Here is a 19,394-nt window from a genome sequence, read left to right on the forward strand (position 1 = left end):
ATTGCCAACAGGTGAAGGCTGAAAGAAAGAAACCGCCTGGTTTGTTACAGAGTTTATCAGTGCCTGAATGGAAATGAGATCATATTTCTATGGACTTTGTGACAAAGTTACCTCGATCTTCTCGAGGTTGTGATGCAATCTGGGTGATTATTGACAGATTGACAAAATCAGCGTGTTTTATTCCTTATCGAATGACATATAGACACGACCAGATGGCAGAGATTTATGTCCGAGAAGTTTTTAGATTGCATGGAGTGCCGAAGTCTATTGTATCAGATCGTGATCCTCGATTTACATCACACTTCTGGCACAGCTTATAGAATGCTTTAGGTACTCAGTTACACTTGAGCACAGCCTATCATCCACAGATAGATGGACAGTCTGAGCGTACCATTCAGACCTTGGAGGACATGTTGAGAGCTGTAGTGCTTGATTTTGGCACTAGTTGGCAAGATTCACTGCCACTTTGTGAATTCTCGTACAACAATAGCTATCAATCGAGTATTGAAATGGCTCCGTTTGAAGCTTTGTATGGAAAAAGGTGTCGATCTGCTCTTTACTGGGATGATATTTCTGAGGTACCTGATATTGGACCTGACATGATTCGAGATATGACTGAACAAGTGAAGGTTATTCAGAGAAGAATGAAGACAGCTCAGGACAGACAAGCGAAGTATGCCAATGTTCGACGTCGACCTTTATCTTTTGAACAGGGGGATAGGGTGTTTCTGAAGATTTCTTCGTTTAGGGGCACCGTACGATTTGGCAAACGAGGGAAGTTATCTCCATGCTATATTGGTCCGTATGAAGTTCTTGAGAAAATACGCAATCTTGCCTATCGATTAGTTCTTCCTCCATCCTTATCTGGAATACATGATATTTTTCATGTATCGATGCTTCGAAAATATCTTGTTGATGAATCTCATGTGCTTCAATCTGATGAGGCTGAACTCGATGAAACCTTGAGTTATTTTGAAAAGACAATTCAGATTCTTGATCGTAAAGAGAAGCAACTTCGAACGAAGACTATTCCGCTTGTGAAAGTTTAGTGGAGTCGTCATGGTATTGAAGAAGCAACCTGGGAGACGAAATCAGACATGAGACAACAATTTCCAGAGATGTTTCACTGATGTGAGTATCTTCTTTAGTCTTTCTGTTATTCGGTTGATATTATGTGCTGATAGTACTTGAGATTTCGAGGACGAAATCGTGTCTTAGTGGAGTAGAATTGTAACGCCCGGAATTATTTAATTTTAATCTGAGAATATTTAATTTGGGAATATTTGGAGTTTTGATTTAAATTCTAATATTCTTAAATTAATTAGGATTGAAATTGAATGGAATGATAAATTGAGGATTAAATTGCAATTAGTGAAGACTTGAGGGGCCAAAGTGCAAAATTCTTATGTTAGTGGGACACTTGTTATTCTAAAAGGTATTCACGTGTTTGATACAACATTTCATTAGACATTTGAGAGGAATTGAACAGAGCAAGTCGAGCTCTCTCCTTTTCTTTGCAATTTTGATTTTCAAATTGCCATATCTTTTGATTCGGTTATCCGAATTCAATTCCGAAAAGTGTTCTGGAATCCTTGCAGTGAGACCTTAGATTTGATGTAAGTTTTTGTATCTTTCATCATGGTTTAAGAATTCAAAAATGGCAGAGATCAGATGTGATTATGAATTGATGTTGTTGAACTTCTATGTTGTGTTATATTGAAGTCGGGTTGAGGAACGGATGTCGTATCGGTTTCTTATGAATTTTCAGCAATTATTTCGAAATCCCTATAGTATGTTATGCTGGTTTTGATTGATATTCAGCTGATATAGGATGTGAATGATTGTTAGAATTGTTGTAGTTGAGTTTCGGGTTGCCGAGTTTATACCGTTACGCCGTCGAATTTATGATTTGAAGCTGTTTTTCTTGGTTGTATTGAGATGTGTTTCCATGGTTTATTAGCTGAATATTTTGGGCTTATTTAAACTTCATTTCAGATTTGGTTTAAATGCAATCGAGCTCGAGAAAGTCACCTTCGAATTGATAGAGATTGGAAGTAAGGTTGAAGTAATTCTACAATGCAATTTGGTTGGTTTTGAGCAGAATTTTAATGCAAGATGGTGTGGTTCTTTGTACAGATTTGGATAGCTTGAAGTTATCTTGAAACCTCACATTTGAAAGGTACAAGTGGATTACTACTTGAATGGGATTAAAACTCGAGATGCTTTGTATCGAGTTCCCTAAATCACATACTTATTTGATTACTTGCTCTTAGGTGAATTATTACATGAGTCTATGATGTTAATGAATGTTATTATGATGATATATGTTGCATTCATCTTGTGAGACTTATTCTTGATTTTGAAATGAACGGAAACATTCGATTAGATGATTTGAGGGATTATATATGTATGGCCTAGGTGGTTGAGTTAGCCTAGCGTCTGATTTATATATATAATGGCTTCAAAGTCTAGGGAAGTAAGATAAGTAACCCCACCTCGATCGGGAGAGTCGGTGGTTTAGTTACGATATCTTTTTCTCGGGATCCCAACCGACGAAATGAGAGATTCTTTAAGAGAAGCCTATTTTAAAACATGCATTGTCTTTTATTATATATTGAGTTTGATATATATGACATGATTTGCATGTTAGTTGCTTTTACTGGGAAATATGTTTCTCACCGGAGTTATACGGCTATTGTTGTGTTGTATGTGTCATGGCAATAGGCGGAAGTGGAACAGGGCAGAAGCGAGCTTGAGGAACAGAGAATGAGGGATTAGCGTGATGATCCGGTATAGATGTTGAGTTGCTGTCACTTGTTTGATAAGATCAAGAGCTATGTTGTATAGTTAGTAGACTTGAATCTTGTCTACTTTACATTAGAAGTTGATCCTATGTTAGAGTTGAAATTGTACACTTGATAGACTTGAGTTTATGTCTAGAATGTTTACTACTTGAATATGGAATTATACTTGATCTTGTAATCACATTGGAACTAGATGTGTTACTTTGGTATTGAGATGTTAATGTATATGTTGTTGCAGCTACGAATGCTTGTTGATTGTTATATTTAATTCATGATCTTGGATGAATTTTGTGATTTGAGAGATTAAGAACCGGGTCGTCACAATAACTAAAATTACACTAGGTTTATACTATAGTATAACTAAATTTACACTAAATAACACTATAGTATAACTAAAATAACACTAGAATTACACTAAAGTATAACTAAAATTACACTAGGTTTACACTATAGTATAACAAAATTTACACTACAATAACACTATAATATAACTAAAATAACACTAGCATTACACTATAGTATAACTAAAATTACACAAGGTTTACACTATAGTATAACTAAATTTAAACTACAATAACACTATAGTATAACTAAAATAACACTAGCATTACACTATAGTATAATAAAAATTATACTAGGTTTACACTATAGTATAACTAAATTTACACTACAATAACACTATAGTATAACTAAAATAACACTAGCATTACACTATAGTATAACTAAAATTACACTACGATTATACTATAGTATAACTAAATTTACACTACAATAACATTATAGTATAACTAAAATAACACTAGCATTACACTATAGTATAACTAAAATTACACTAGGTTTACCCTATAGTAAAACTAAATTTAGACTACAATAACACTATAGTATAACTAAAATAACACTAGAATTACACTATAGTATAACTAAAATTACACTAGGATTACACTATAGTATAACTAAATTAACACTACAATAACACTATAGTATAACTAAAATAAAACTAGAATTACATTATAGTATAACTAAAATTACACTAGCATTACACTATAATATAACTAAATTTACACTACAATAACACTATAGTATAACTCAAATAACACTAGCATTACACTATAGTATAACTAAAATTACACTAGGTTTACACTATAGTATAACTAAATTTACTCTAAAATAACATTATAGTATAACTAAAATTACACTAGCATTACACTATAATATAATTAAAATTACATTAGGATTACACTATAGTATAACTAAATTTACACTAAAATAACACTATAGTATAACTAAAATTACACTAGATTTACACTATAGTATAACTAAATTTACACTACAATAACATTATAGTATAAATAAAATTACACTAGCTTTACACTATAATATAACTAAAATTACACTAGGATTACACTATAGTATAACTAAATTTACACTATAATAACACTATAGTGTAACTAAAATAACACTAGCACTACACAATAGTATAACTAAAATTACACTAGATTTAAACTATAGTATAAAAAAATTTACACTACAATAACAATATAGTATAACTAAAATAACAATAGAATTACACTATAGTATATCTAAAATTACACTAGGTTTACACTATAGTATAACTAAATTAACACTACAATAACACTATAGTATAACTAAAATAAAACTAGATTTACACTATAGTATAACTAAAATTACACTAGGATTACACTATAGTATAACTAAATTTACAATACAATAACACTATAGTATAACTAAAATAACACTAGCATTACACTATAGTATAACTAAAATTACACTAGGTTTAAACTATAGTATAACAAAATTTACACTACAATAACACTATAGTATAACTAAAATTACACTAGGTTTACACTATAGTGTAACTAAATTTACACTACAATAACACTATAGTATAACTAAAATAACACTAGAATTACACTATAGTATAACTAAAATTACACTAGGATTACACTATAGTATAACTAAATTAACACTACAATAACACTATAGTATAACTAAAATTACACTATAGTATAACTAAAATTACAATAGGATTACACTATAGTATAACTAAATTTACGCTACAATAACACTATAGTATAACTCAAATAACACTAGCATTACACTATAGTATAACTAAAATTACACTAGGTTTACACTATAGTATAACTAAATTTACACTACAATAACATTATAGTATAACTAAAATTACACTAGCATTACACTATAATATAACTAAAATTACACTAGGATTACACTATAGTATAACTAAATTTACACTACAATAACACTATAGTATAACTAAAATTACACTAGTTTTACACTATAGTATAACTAAATTTACACTACAATAACATTATAGTATAAATAAAATTACACTAGCTTTACACTATAATATAACTAAAATTACACTAGGATTACACTATAGTATAACTAAATTTACACTACAATAACACTATAGTGTAACTAAAATAACACTAGCACTACACAATAGTATAACTAAAATTACACTAGGTTTAAACTATAGTATAACAAAATTTACACTACAATAACACTATATTATAACTAAAATAACACTAGAATTACACTATAGTATATCTAAAATTACACTAGGTTTACACTATAGTATAACAAAATTAACACTACAATAACACTATATTATAACTAAAATAAAACTAGAATTACACTATAGTATAACTAAAATAACACTAACACAAGAAACCATTAAAAATTGAAGCAATAATAACAGTCAGAAGAAGAGAAAAAAGGAAAACAAAATTGGCTTCATGAAGGAAAATAAAGGTAAGATTTGTGTGTGTTTTTACCTAATAACAAATTTCTTCCGACTCCCTTTTGGTGCCAGTGGATTTCTTGGTGGATGCAGACGTCGTTATAAACCACGTTTTCCAGACTTCAGGTTAAACAAGGGGAAAAAATAAAACAGGAGAAAAACGTTAACGAATGGGAATAGATGGAAATCGGTGGATATGGAATGACGGATAGAAATCGAAGGAGAGAAGCGATGAAATTGGGGGAGAAGAGTAGCTAGGCTTCACGTGAGAATGAGAACTGGGGATTGATCTTTCTGGGATAGAAATCGGAGGAGAGAAGAGATTAAATTGGGGGAGAGCCAGAGCTTCTTCACGTGAAGATGAAAAAAAGTAGAAAATAAAATTAAATAAAATTTAATGGGAAAATGAGATAAAGTGTGAAATGGGGAGTTAACATAAAGATTTTGGTGTATGAGAAAGTGCAGAATAAAACTTTATGCATTAGGGACTAAACGCAAAATTTGATGTTTGAATTGGGAATTTATTGCCAATTTGCCCTTTTATTTTTGAGTGAATAAACTCTCAATATAATTCCTAATTCCCTTGTCTCTTGATGGTTATTAAAATTTCATATTATCATTATTTAATTTAAGAAACAAAATGCATACAGAAATAAATTAATAAGCTCGTGAAAGAAATGAAATGAAAGAAGAATCATCAGCTTTTTTTTTTTTTTTTTTCTGGGTCTCTTTGAAAGGAAATGGGTGGTAGCTTTATGAGATAGATAGATGTCCAAAGAGAAAGGGAAGGAATAATATTTAAAGAGAATATGATCTGAATGTTTTAACGGTCATTGGGAGCTGTGACCATTTTTCTTGATAAAGCTGAAACCCATACATTATTTTGCATGTAGGGTGTGGTGGTGTTGGTGGGATTTTCAGATTTTCTGGCAAAATTAAATAATGTTGGCAATGAATAAAATGGAGAAGGAATTCGATTCGAAGATAAGGATTCAGAATAGCAGCAGTTCGTCTTCTAACAACAACAACAATAATAATCCTCAGAGATCTAAGAGCTTTGCCTTTAGAGCGCCGCAGGAGAATTTTAGCATCCAAGATTTTGAATTGGGCAAGATTTATGGTGTTGGTTCTTATTCCAAGGTCCAATCTTTTTCGTTTGATTTCCGAATCTCCTTATTTCTCTTATATATATTATTTTGTCGGATAAATTTAACTGAATGTCTCTTGTTTTCCTCCTCTGTCCGTGGTTTAAAATGCCCCCAATTTGTATTATCATTCGAAATGAAAGAAACATGAAATTGATTTAAATTTCGTAGTTTTCTTTTCCATTTGTGAATTTTGGCTCAGAAGAAGAGGATCCATGTTTATATCCTTGACATTCAAATTAGGGGTGTGAGCCTTCTCATATAAACATGTTTTTCCACTTTGCAAACTTCTATTTCCTATTTGGTTCTCAGTACCATGTTTATGACTCGATACAGTTTAGAGCAACTTCCTAATCTAAAGGCAAAACCTAGCTTCAAGATTCTATCATTTCTAGGATATTTTTTTGTGCATTTACTGTTGAGGAACTTGACTGATCATGCAAGTACTGAATATGTATGTCTCTTTATATAACCGTGTAACTGTGCAAGATATGTGTGTATTCTCGTTTTTGCTGTACTTTTTTCTTTTTATTTGTGCGGAGCAGGGGATGTTGGCGGAATTTTTTAAAAATTAAAATTTCACTACTGACTGATAACTTTGGAATTTGAACATCTAGGATTTGAAGTTAGATTAACAAATAAACCAAACAGTCAGTTGTATGAATTGGTGGTGAGGCAGATCTCTAAGGTGTAGTAAAATTGTCGAACAAAGCATGAGTTGAGTGGTGAGTTCGTTTTAAGAATCAGTCTTTGAAAGTATCAACTGAAACTTGAGCCCATGTCCATGGATAATGAATGAATCTTTTCCACCGGCATGGTTTGTTTTTACCTCTGGAGCTATAGGATATTTCATTAGAAGCTTTGGACATGCTAACTTTCAGCGATTCTTGTTTACGATTGATAGATATTAAGATAGCATTGAAACTTAGGTGCTGGTAAAGAGGGTTTGTGAATTATAATGATTCAATATATTTAGTCATGATGTTCTACAACAAATTTTTACCTTTTGCATGAGGCTCTTGTCATTACTTTTGTATTCCATGTACAAGGAATTTTTTAAAATTTTTTTTTTATACGTAAAAGCAAAAGTTCTCCCATGTAATCTAGCTTAGATTCTTCTAGAAAGTTCCTAACAATTTTGCCTGCCTTCATTATTTTGGCCTAGTACTTAACTTTGTTCGTAAAAATTTCTTAATATTATGATGTGGAATCAACGTGTTGTATCAACAAATTATTCATACTGATGATGTTAAGACTTATATTTTGTATGTAATCAAGGCTATCAATGCTTCTGCTTATTCATTTGATCTGTTTTACAACAGGTTGTCAGAGCGAAGAAGAAAGACACTGGAAATGTTTATGCCATGAAAATCATGGACAAAAAGTTCATTACTAAAGAAAATAAAACAGCCTATGTAAAATTGGAGCGCATTGTATTAGATCAGTTAGATCATCCTGGTGTAGTGCGTTTGTTTTTTACGTTTCAAGACACATTCTCTCTCTGTGAGTATTATTTTGTGTTATTTTCTTTGATCAATATCATTGATCTTGGTCAGTGAGTAATTTAATATCACATACTCAATTCTATTCTGAAGACATGGCACTCGAATCATGTGAAGGTGGAGAGCTTTTTGATCAGATAATGAGGGTAAGTAAAATTTCAAACTCATGAGCTTGTGGTGTTTTGAAATCAAATTATTTTCCGAATTTTAATAAAAAAATTAGCATGTATAATATTCTACAATCGATCTTTTTGACTGACCTGCTAGTAAATATATGGTCATGAGAATATATAAGATGTGAGAAAGAGTTAATGACAAAGGCAAGAATATGGAGATGTGTAGGTATTTAACTGTCTTTTCGTATTTATTGATGCAATAATGAAGAAACTCAGGAGACAATAATTATACATTTAACTTACCCTTGAACATTCAACATTATTAGTTGACATATGTATGGTTTGCTGGCCATTTATGTGTTGAGTTCATGCTAGCATAGAGGTAATATTCTAATGCTAAATCCAAGGGTTCAAAATTGATTTGAACATGTGGAGTCCATAAAAATATATGGATCCCACATTGCCAAAATAAAATTGGGCCCTTGGATGTAGTGTAAGTTTACTACCCTTATGCTAGCATCTCGTTAACCCCATTTATGTTCATTCGGAACTTGAAATATTTTTTGTCTTACATCTCCATTGATGTTTTTATTCTTAATATTGAGACCTTAGAGATTGTCAGATGTAACCGACTTTATGTTCCAGTTGCTGCAGAAATTCCAAAACTTGATTTCATACGACAAAAAAATACCCGAATAATATTCTTATTACCCTTAGTTAATGTTCCGTGTTTTATTAATTTGCTGGCCTGTTCAAAGTTAAGTATTATCTCTGGCCAACTTGCCCAACCTCTGCACAATGTTAATGTAGTTGATTCTGTTTTGCAGAAAGGCCGTTTGTCCGAGGAGGAGGCTCGTTTCTATGCAGCGGAAGTTGTTGATGCTCTTGAATACATACATAGTATGGGATTGATACATCGTGATATTAAGGTATTTTGTGACTTTGAAACCTTTTCCTCAGACACGTTAGATATGCTTATGGTTTCTTGAATGACAGCCGGAGAACCTGCTACTCACTGAAGATGGACATATAAAGATTGCTGATTTTGGTAGTGTAAAGCCAATGCAAGATAGCCGGATTACGGTCCTTCCAAATGCAGCATCAGGTAATCTTAGACAAATTCTTTATGCTTCCTAGAAATTAAGTTGTATGAAAATATTTAAAAATAACGAATTTTATCCATAAATGTGCCTAGATGATAAGGCCTGTACATTTGTGGGAACAGCTGCTTATGTACCTCCTGAAGTTTTAAACTCCTCTCCGGCTACTTTTGGGTGATGAACTTAATATTTATTATTTTTACCCATTTTTCATTATGTCTCAGCACTACTCTTTTATATTGGAGAAATACAGTCTTCTGCTTCAAAGTGACATCTATCTCTTAAAACCCAAATTTAACCAGGAATGACCTTTGGGCACTTGGATGCACGCTGTACCAAATGCTTTCCGGGACTTCTCCTTTTAAAGATGCTAGCGAATGGCTCATTTTCCAAAGAATTATTGCTAGAGATATAAGATTTCCAAATTATATTTCAGCAGAAGCTCGAGATCTCATTGATCAGTTGTTGGTAAGCCCTTAGTTCACTTTGTATAAGTTAAGTTTACTTTTGAAGATAAACAAGAACAACAGGGACAACCATATGTGTGGTAAATATATTCTTTTTTGAATAATTACTCACAGTAAAACCCTACACTATATATACAAAACCTGTTTCTATATTCCATTCACAATCTAACCTTAATTAATAGACAAGCCATAAGGAATAAATATTAGTCAAATATTCTGACACTAAATACAATATTTCTATCCTTTTTCTACACTTCCCTTCAAGTTGGAGCAAATATATCTATCATGGCTAACTTGCAGATGAAATCTTCGAACTTGAGTCTGAAATGATTTTTTGTTAAGGCATCTGCAATCTGTTGATCAGATGTGACAAATGACATACAAATTATTCATCTTTCGATCTTTTCTTTGCTGAAGTGTCATTCAACTTTTATATGCTTTGTACGATCATGTTGTACTGGATTATTTGCGATGCTAATTGTTGACTTGTTGTCGTAGAATAGCATCATTTGCACTTCCCAGTCTAACTTTAATTTTTCAAGAACTAGCTTTAGCCATAGTAAATCACATACTCCATTTTCCATAGCCCTAAGTTCAGCTTCTGACCACTACGAGCCACAACATTCTGTTTTTTACTTCTCCATGACACAAGATTACTCCATAGAAAAGTATAGTACCCTGAGGTTCGACCTCCTATCAGAAATAGAGCATGCCCAATTTGCATCTGTTTATGCTTCTATGCATCTCTGATTGTTCTTTCTGAACAATAAACCTTTCCCTGGAGAACCTTTTAAATATCTCAAAATCTTGTACACAACATCCATGTGTTTCTCATGTCGTGTGTGCATGAATTGACTAACCACACTAACAGCAAAAGTCATATCAGGTCTTGTTAGTATGAGAGAAATAAATAAGTTTGCCTACAAGATGATATCTTTCTTTATCGACGGAAGTTCCACTAGACACTTCATTTAGTTTTTGATTTGGATCCATGGGTACATCACTTGGTCTGCGTCAGTCACTCTAGTCTCCTCGAGTAGGTCTAGAACTTATTTTCTTTGGGATACATAGATTACCTTTCTTGATCTTGCAACTTCCATCCCTACAATGCAACTTCCATCCCTACAAAATATCTCAAGAGTCCTTTTTAAACGGGTTATTTCCTCTTTATCATCTCCCATGAGAATTATGTCATCGACATATACGATTAAGATTGCCATCTTGCCTTCTTTCGTATGCTTTACAAACATTGTGTGGTCGGATTGCCCTTTAATATAGCCTTGCTTCTTTGCTGATTTCGAGAATTTCTCGAACCAAGCCCGTGGTGACTGTTTCAATCCATACAAAGACTTCTTCAATTTGCATATTTTTCCACCACATTGTTTTTCAAAGCCTGGTGGAGCATTCATGAACACCTCTTCCTCCAATTCTCCGTTCAGGAAGACATTTTTTACATACATATGATACAGGGGCCAATCAAGGTTTGCTCCCAAGGACAACAATATTCTGACAGTATTTTAGCGACCGTTGCAAAGGTCTCTTAGTAGTCAATCCCATATGTATGCGTAAAATCCTTAACGACAAGTCTTGCTTTATAACGTTTCAACGATCCATCTGAATTAAGTTTCACAGTAAATACCCATTTGCATCCAACTGTTCGTTTTCCATCAGACAGGTGCATTATTTCCCATGTTCAACTTTTCTTCTGTGCATTCATCTTCTCAAGGACAGCTTTCCTCCATTCTGGAACACTTAGAGTTTTTTGTATAGTCTTAGGAACATCCACACTTTGTAATTGAGAAAGAAAACTCGAATAGGGTAAATATAAAATTTTTGTAAGACGTGATTTGAGATTGGATGTTGAGTAGAAGTTCTAACACCTTTCCTAAGTGCAACAGAATAGTTATAATGACATAGAGGAGTCTAGTACGTTAGATGTGGATTTGGTACATTACCTGGATTTGGGTTCAAATGAGTCGAGACTTCAGGTTCTGTCCTTGGTTCAGACACTTGGTCGTGTGGAGTTGTGGAGTCTTGCTTACTTTGGAGGTCGTCTTGTCCTCTTGTAAACTTGCCCAACAACTTATCATCATCACCTCGTGTGTTAGTATCAAGATTCTGCTCTGACACTACATGAGGTGTATCTATAACTAAAAATTCAGTTCTGTTCACATTCTCTGAATCTAAATCTGATATCGAGCCTTCCAACTTGCTCTTCTCCTGAAGAAAATTTTGAGATTCAAAGAATATGACATCCTAGACACAAAAATGTTTTTACAGCACGAGGGTCTAGTTTATCACGAGTATGATGATGCGTATGAGCAAATGCCACACAACCAAACACTTTCAGAGGTAAATCAGAATATAAGTGAGACATAAGAAAATGATATTTGAAAACTGTCAAGGGTGATGCAAAGTTCAGCACTCTAGAGGGCATTCTATTAATTAAATATGCACCCGTGAGAATAGCTTCCCCATAAGTTAAGTATTTCGGTACATTAGTGGTAAACATGAGTGACCTTGCTACTTCTAGAAGGTGTTCATTCTTCCTTTCTGCTACTCCATTTTGTTGTGGGGTTTGAGTGCAAGAACTATGATGAATTATACCCTTTTTTTTAAAAAAATTGACCCAATAAGGACAACCATATGAGTGGTAAAGATATACTTTTCTTAATAATTACTCACAGTACAACCTACACTATATGTACCAGTGTTGTAAATGGCTGGAGGCGGTGGCGGGGCAGGGCGGTCCGTGACCGCCTATCGCCTCGGCGGTTGAATTTTTTTAGCATTTTTTTATATGTAATCACATATATTAGTCATCTTTATTATACTAATGCCCAATAATTTCAAACAATATCATTAGATTTTGGCTTAAATTATGTAAAAGTATGTTAAATATACAAAACCTAACCTAAAGGCTTGCTGGCGGCGGCCGCGGCGGGCCTAGTGATTGATGGTGAGAATACTTGAAGCAAAAGTGGAAAACAAAAGAAAGTGGGTAGTATTTTCAAGTAGCTAAGGTGTTACTTTGACTGAAATTTAAAATTTGTTGACCGCCTTGGCCGCCTCACCCGCCCGAGCGCCCACCACTGCCGCCTCGCCCGCCTTGCTGCCCGCCGGACAGCTTGGGGCCGCCTGAAGAGGCCGCCTAATGCCAAGGCGGGGCGGTCGAGGGCCGCCTACCGCCTAGGCACCGCCTAGGCGGCCGCCTCGACCGCCATTTAGAACACTGATATGTACAAAACCTATTCCTATATTCCATTCACAATCTAACCTTAATTAATAGACAAATCATAAGGAATAATATCAGTCAAATATTCTGACACTAAATACAATATTTCTTTCCTTTTTCAACAACTTTATTCTTTCTTTCTTTTCTACAAGTTTATGAGTTTCTTGTGGGTGTACGGTTTACTGTTTCCAATTTGGATCGTGGTTCTCGATGTTTTAATCTAGAATCAGTAGTTTGAGTTTTAGCTGTAATATTAAATTTCGCTTAACAGATGCATAAACCATTGGCCTAATTTTGCCTCTTCTATATGGTCTTATATAGGACATAGATCCCAGTAAGCGACCTGGTGCAGGACCCAATGGTTATACTTCACTGAAAAAGCATCCTTTTTTCAAAGGGATCGATTGGAAGAATTTGAGGACAGGAATTCCTCCTGGACTTGCTTTGGAGCCAAGAGTAGGAAATTTTTCTTCTATTTTTTCCTTGAATTTTTTAGTCAAAGTAGGAAATGCAAAAAATATGATAAATATTCACATCTTCAAGCCAATGTGAAGAAAGTCTAATTTAATGTCTTCATGTCATTTATTGCAGGGTCCGACTAGTGGAGGTGAAGACCCAGATTCCTCATGGAATCCATCACATGTTGGAGATGGTTCAGCCAAAATAAATGATGTTAACATTGGCACCGCATCAGTTTCTGAAGCCGGTAGCATAACTAGGCTTGCTTCAATTGATTCATTTGATTCGAAATGGTAATTGACTATAGTCTATTCTTTGTTTTCTTTCTTTTAATTTTTGTTTGTGCTTTCTGAGAGGAACATGAGATGGATGAATGTTGATATAATTAAGGATTGAGAAATTTTCATCTCACAAAAGTTTTTCGTCATCATTTTAACTTTCTACTGGCATCCTAGGTTATCTCTGTTTCTTTACCTTTATTCTGAACAGGCAACAATTCTTGGAGCCGGGAGAATCTGTTCTTATGATCTCCATGGTCAAGAAATTGCAGAAACTGACAAACAAGAAAGTCCAGCTTATTCTCACAAATAAGCCCAAGTTAATTTATGTAGACCCTACAAAATTGGTGGTTAAAGGAAATATAATATGGTCCGACAGTCCCAACGATCTCAGCATTCAGATTACAAGCCCATCTAATTTCAAGATATGCACTGTAAGTCATGCTTGATCTCATCTAACGTGTTATTTCACTTCATGTATAATATATTTTTTTCAAACAAGCCAATATTTATCAATGAAATTTAAGTTACAATATATGTACAAGTTTTAAGCTGCCCAACAAATTCCTGTCAACTTCATCCCCGATTACTAAAACCCCCACCCGGTGGTGTGTTTTAATTGTTTTTGTTTATGATTTTTCACACCACTAAAACTCACCACCGGGTTTTAGTGGTCGGACATGTAGTGGAGAGGCATTGTTGGGCAGGTTAAAATTTCTAGCTGTTTTTTGATAGAAACTTTAATGTCAAGAATATAGAATAGGACCTTAACAACATTAAAAAGGAAAAAAATCATTTGAAGTATAATTGATAAAAAAAAAGAAAGAAATTTATAAATCACACGGAAATATTGATTCACAGAAAGGTACCTTATACTAGGAAAATAAAACCGAATTCATAAAACTGAACTTGGGATGGTAATTTACAAAGTATAGAAATGTATTAATATAGAGAGTTTAACATTTCATAAAGCAGTGAAGTTTAGTTGCTTGAATCCTGAGTTTTTGGATTTGAAATGACATATAAATGAAATTTGAGTGAGGCTAAATTTTGTTTTAATGACGTGGAAACCTGGAGCCGTACCTTTCGGTGCGCACTGGATAAGCTCCGGACTAATCCAATAGCCTATAATTAGTTAAACTACACTAGACAAGTCTTGTGCAACAGACTAATCCAAGAAAATATTGGTAAGAAAAATCGAACATCAGACACTGGACAAGCTCTACTAACTTGAACATACCCTTGAGGCTTGAGTGAGGCTATTTTGAACATTGTGGTTGAGTTGATTAATAAAATTGGTAGTAACCACTCCAAATCGTGCTAAAATTTATGCCTGCCTTTGAGTATTCTTTGGTGCTGACTGAAATGTTCTTACCTATCACTATCACTATCACTGTCACTACTTGTTTTTTTTTTTTTTTTGAGTACAAGTACATCGGATATCAAATTACATCAAATTGTAATACTAAAGAAGGAAATTGCCCGCACAATCGACGGGACTTGAGCATTAACTGACCCGCAGTCAGCGGAAATTGAACCTGAGACCTCTTGATCTCACTATCACTCCTTGTTTAAAAACATGGATAGTGACTAAATTCCTTGACCTGGGGCATGAAGCATTCATTATACTTTTAGCAACATATAGTGTTCAGTTGTAGATGTTTTTATTTATTGTTTTTAAATCTTATGTTTTATAAGTAAAACTTGTCTTGATACAGCCGAAAAAAGTTATTACATTTGAGGATGCCAAACAAAGAGCCTTGCAGTGGAAAAAGGCAATCGAGGCCCTTCAGAATCGATGAATATTCATTCATTCCTCGGATGCAGAGACACACACCGTAATTCCACCATCTGATGGAAATTAAAGCTCATGTCGAGTCATCCAAGTTATAGAAATCAGTTTTATTTACATGCCGAATCAAATCAATTGATTTATTTATTAATTAATTGTTATGTTTAATTTGTCCAGCAAGTGATTGTATTGATTTATCAGTGACTAAATTTCTTTGTCATCTGTAGTTTATTGTTTTGATTAGACTTGTTAGAAATGAAATAGTGGGTCATTCAATACACCAAAAAGTCGTAAACTTTTATGTCTCCACATTCTGATTATTGACCCTTCATGCAAACACTAGAAATGTGTTGGTCTGCCTGGTTCAAAATTTTTGCCTGTTTTTCGTCGTTGGCTGATTTGTGCTTCCCGAAGATCTTGCAAACCAATGTTCTAAACCTTGCTAGGAAATCAAGCCAATTCATGATAGGGACAAACTTGTATTTGAAGTTTTGTCCAACTCCTCTTGGAAGAAGCTAGGGGCAAATTCACTTTAGATTGTGTATTGCGTGTTAAGTTTCCTATACTTGAGCATTACTTTTCATATGATGAATACGTTGAGTACTTAATGAAAACTAAGATAAGTTATTAATTTTGCTTACTTGATTAAAAGTTTTAATATCTGGCATGAAAGATTGAGACATGTTAATTTCAACATTTTGCAAAGATTTGCAAATCTAAATGTAATATCTTTAAAAAAAATTCAAAAAATCAGTGTGAGATCTGTGTTGAAGTAAAGATGAGCATAATTCCATTTCATTTTATGGCAACAAGTACTGTATCAATTGAGTTAATACTATTGGAGTATCGTTTTTTCGTGCCTAAGATGCAGCGTAAAGTTTAAAAAAATTAATTTTGTTTTGACATTCAAAATATGCTTGGACACTCATATGGTTTAATTGACATTCATAGTGTATTTTGATATAATACCTTTGGTGAATTAATTCACTTGACACCAACTATTCAAGAATTAGCGCAGATAGCTCTTGTTGTAACTCTCTACGAACAATCAACTTGAATACACCTTTCTTCAATCTTCAAATCAGGTACACGACCGTATTACTCGTTTCTCTTGGAACTCGCAATAGAGAGATAGGAAGAAGTTTTTCGTTGAGATTGTAAAATGACAAGAAACGCCACACGAAATTTCTTTATCAATTAGAGATAGTGGCCGAATTCTTGCAAACAAAAATTTTTATGAGACGGTCTCAATGGTCATTTTTTTGGAGACGGATCTCTTATATGAGTTATCCATTAAAAAGTATTATATTTTATGCCAAAAATATTAATTATTATTATAAATATGGGTAGGGTCTCACTGATGAAACCATCTCACAAGAGTGTTACTCATTCTTGCACATAATCCTTAAGAGTGATTTTTTGAAAATCATACATATTCAATTATGTATTTTCTTAGTGAGCAAGTTTGTGTGTTAAGGTAATAATATATCGACCATTGTATATTATTATCATATATGCATATATCTCATATATATGTATATATATTATTCCAAATATATTTGCATACATATAAATTAATGTGTATATATAAACATATATATATATATATATATTGATGAGGTGATCATAAAATGATTGCCCGGGCAGTGGGTGAGATCCCGGATGAAATTTCAACGGAGTTTTTGGTTTTACCGCGAAGAATACCTACGCACCAAGAGACAAGAAAACTCGTTAGTAGGGGCGGCGGAGGGTCTTTCGGCGTCGCCACTCTGATGCTTAAGTCAGATAAGATGTATGTAGTGGGCTTAAGAAATTTTAGGAATGTGAGTGTGTGCGAGAATAGTTGTGATGGGTGATAATGAGCATACCTTGGCCAGGCTTGGGAGTCTGATATTTATACCTGTCTACCTGGGCTACCAGCGATGACTAGGGGTTGTCATCAGAGTTATGGTTAGAATTTCCCTATGATAGGAATTATCCAAGATACTGGATGGAATGTTGTTTTAAGACTTAGACTCGAATATGAGGACTACTCCATGATGATTTACTTCATCTGTGATAGATTATGTTAGACGCTAAGGATTGTACAGAGCTATCTGAGATATGAGGGAAGCGTGGCCTATACCCATGAAGCCTTGGTGGTTGTCCAGGTGGGTTAACATGGTAAGCTACCTTAGTCTTAAATTGTTGCACAATCTTAGCGAGGGATATAATCAGGAGAGTGTTCGAAGATTGTAAGAATCTTGGAGATTTGTTAGTTATGATTCTGAATTTGATGAATCGTGATATTCATCCTGGATGAACGAAGCAAGGATAGTTAGTGCAGTGATGAAATCAGTGTTTTGACGAAGTTGAGCTAGATTGAGAACGAAAAGGAGTTGGAATCTATTGATTGATTATAACTTTCTCCCTTCCTTGAACTGTTATCCTTCGTTTGTAGCCATAAACCAGGCCTCACATTAGAAGCCCATAAGTCCTATTGACCGAGTCACAGTTGCCCAATATACTAGTGAAGAAGGAATGTGAGAATTCAGCCTATGGACTGTTGATTGACACTTTTAATGAGTATGAATTTTTTTTATCAAAACACGCACACACTACCTTTTTTTGCATTAAACCAATTTTGAGTGTTTTTGATTGAATGTCCTTAACTTTGATCCTGTGCTATCTTGAAAAGTCCTTATGATCTATGAATGTGTGAATTGAATTTGGAGAAGAGTATTTTGGAACGTGAGTTGAGAAGTTTATAAGTTTATGCGGTTGAGCTAGTTTTTGATTAAAATTTTCAAGTGTTAGTAGGTTTGATATGATTGGATTTGAAAATTTTGTTTGAAATCAATGCTGAGGCCATTAATCCATAGTACTTCTTGATGGTTCTTGTTGCTTGTGCATGTGTTATGAACTCTTGATTTTTATGTTGTCTAATTTTTGCTCGGGATGAACAAAAGTTCATGTTTTGGGGAAGTTGATAAGTGTATTTTATGCATTTAATTTTCTTATAGTTTTACTTGACTTTTGTAATTTGTTGAGAGATATTGCGTGATTGTGTTGTTGTTTTTGTGATTGTAGAGAAGAATGGAATTTTATGATTTTGAGAGGATATGAGCCAAAAAGAATGGAGAAAAGAGTGGAAATCAAGAGCTGGAAAAGAGGGAAAAAAACTGGACAAAATCTAAGGGCATGAGCGCCCGCGGAGTCCAGAGGCGCGCCTGCTCCAAGAGATGCAATATATGAAATTTGTGAACCATGCACGCCCGCGCAGTGTAATCCATAGTACTTCTTGATGGTTCTTGTTTCTTGTGTATATGTTATGAACTCTTGATTTTTATGTTGCTTGATTTTTGCTCGGGTCGAACAAAAAGTTCAAGTTTTGGGGACTTTGATAAGTGCATTTTATGCACTTAATTTGTTTATAATTTTACTTGAATTTTGTTGTTTATTGAGAGATATTGCGTGATTGTGTTGTTTTTGTAATTGTAGAGAAGAATGGAATTTTATGCTTTTGAGAGGATATGAGCCAAAAAGAATGGAGAAAAGAGTGGAAAGCAAGCGATGGAAAAGAGGAAAAAAAAACTGGACAAAATCGAAGGGCTTGCGCGCCCGCGGGGTCCAGAGGCGCACCCACACCAAGAGATGAAATATATGAAATTTGTGAACCATGTGCTCCCGCGCAGTTTAAAGATGCTCCCGCGCGACCTGGAAAAAATTGAA

At 33.9% G+C, this 19,394-nt stretch overlaps 1 protein-coding gene across 1 annotated transcript; it reads left to right on the forward strand.

The window, feature by feature from the left end:
• The first annotated feature begins 6,289 nt into the window (after nucleotides 1-6,289).
• LOC140864691 (3-phosphoinositide-dependent protein kinase 2-like) lies at nucleotides 6,290-15,974 on the forward strand. The gene is made up of 11 exons (XM_073268989.1): nucleotides 6,290-6,729; nucleotides 8,057-8,237; nucleotides 8,330-8,382; nucleotides 9,180-9,281; nucleotides 9,349-9,457; nucleotides 9,548-9,626; nucleotides 9,755-9,920; nucleotides 13,476-13,610; nucleotides 13,746-13,906; nucleotides 14,103-14,325; nucleotides 15,610-15,974. The coding sequence occupies exons 1-11, from the start codon at nucleotides 6,532-6,534 to the stop codon at nucleotides 15,691-15,693; spliced, it is 1,491 nt and encodes a 496-aa protein (XP_073125090.1). The 5' UTR covers nucleotides 6,290-6,531; the 3' UTR covers nucleotides 15,694-15,974.
• Nucleotides 15,975-19,394: the final 3,420 nt, after the last annotated feature.

Source organism: Henckelia pumila, chromosome 4, assembly GCF_033568475.1.
Source record: "Henckelia pumila isolate YLH828 chromosome 4, ASM3356847v2, whole genome shotgun sequence".
Classification (NCBI taxonomy): domain Eukaryota; kingdom Viridiplantae; phylum Streptophyta; class Magnoliopsida; order Lamiales; family Gesneriaceae; genus Henckelia; species Henckelia pumila.

Coding starts and splice junctions, on each gene's coding strand:
- LOC140864691 (XM_073268989.1), top strand. CDS start 6,532: ATGTTGGCAATGAATAAAATGGAGAAGGAATTCGATTCGAAGATAAGG. Junction 8,383..9,179: donor TTTTTGATCAGATAATGAGG/GTAAGTAAAATT, acceptor TCTGTTTTGCAG/AAAGGCCGTTTGTCCGAGGA. Junction 9,921..13,475: donor ATCTCATTGATCAGTTGTTG/GTAAGCCCTTAG, acceptor GGTCTTATATAG/GACATAGATCCCAGTAAGCG.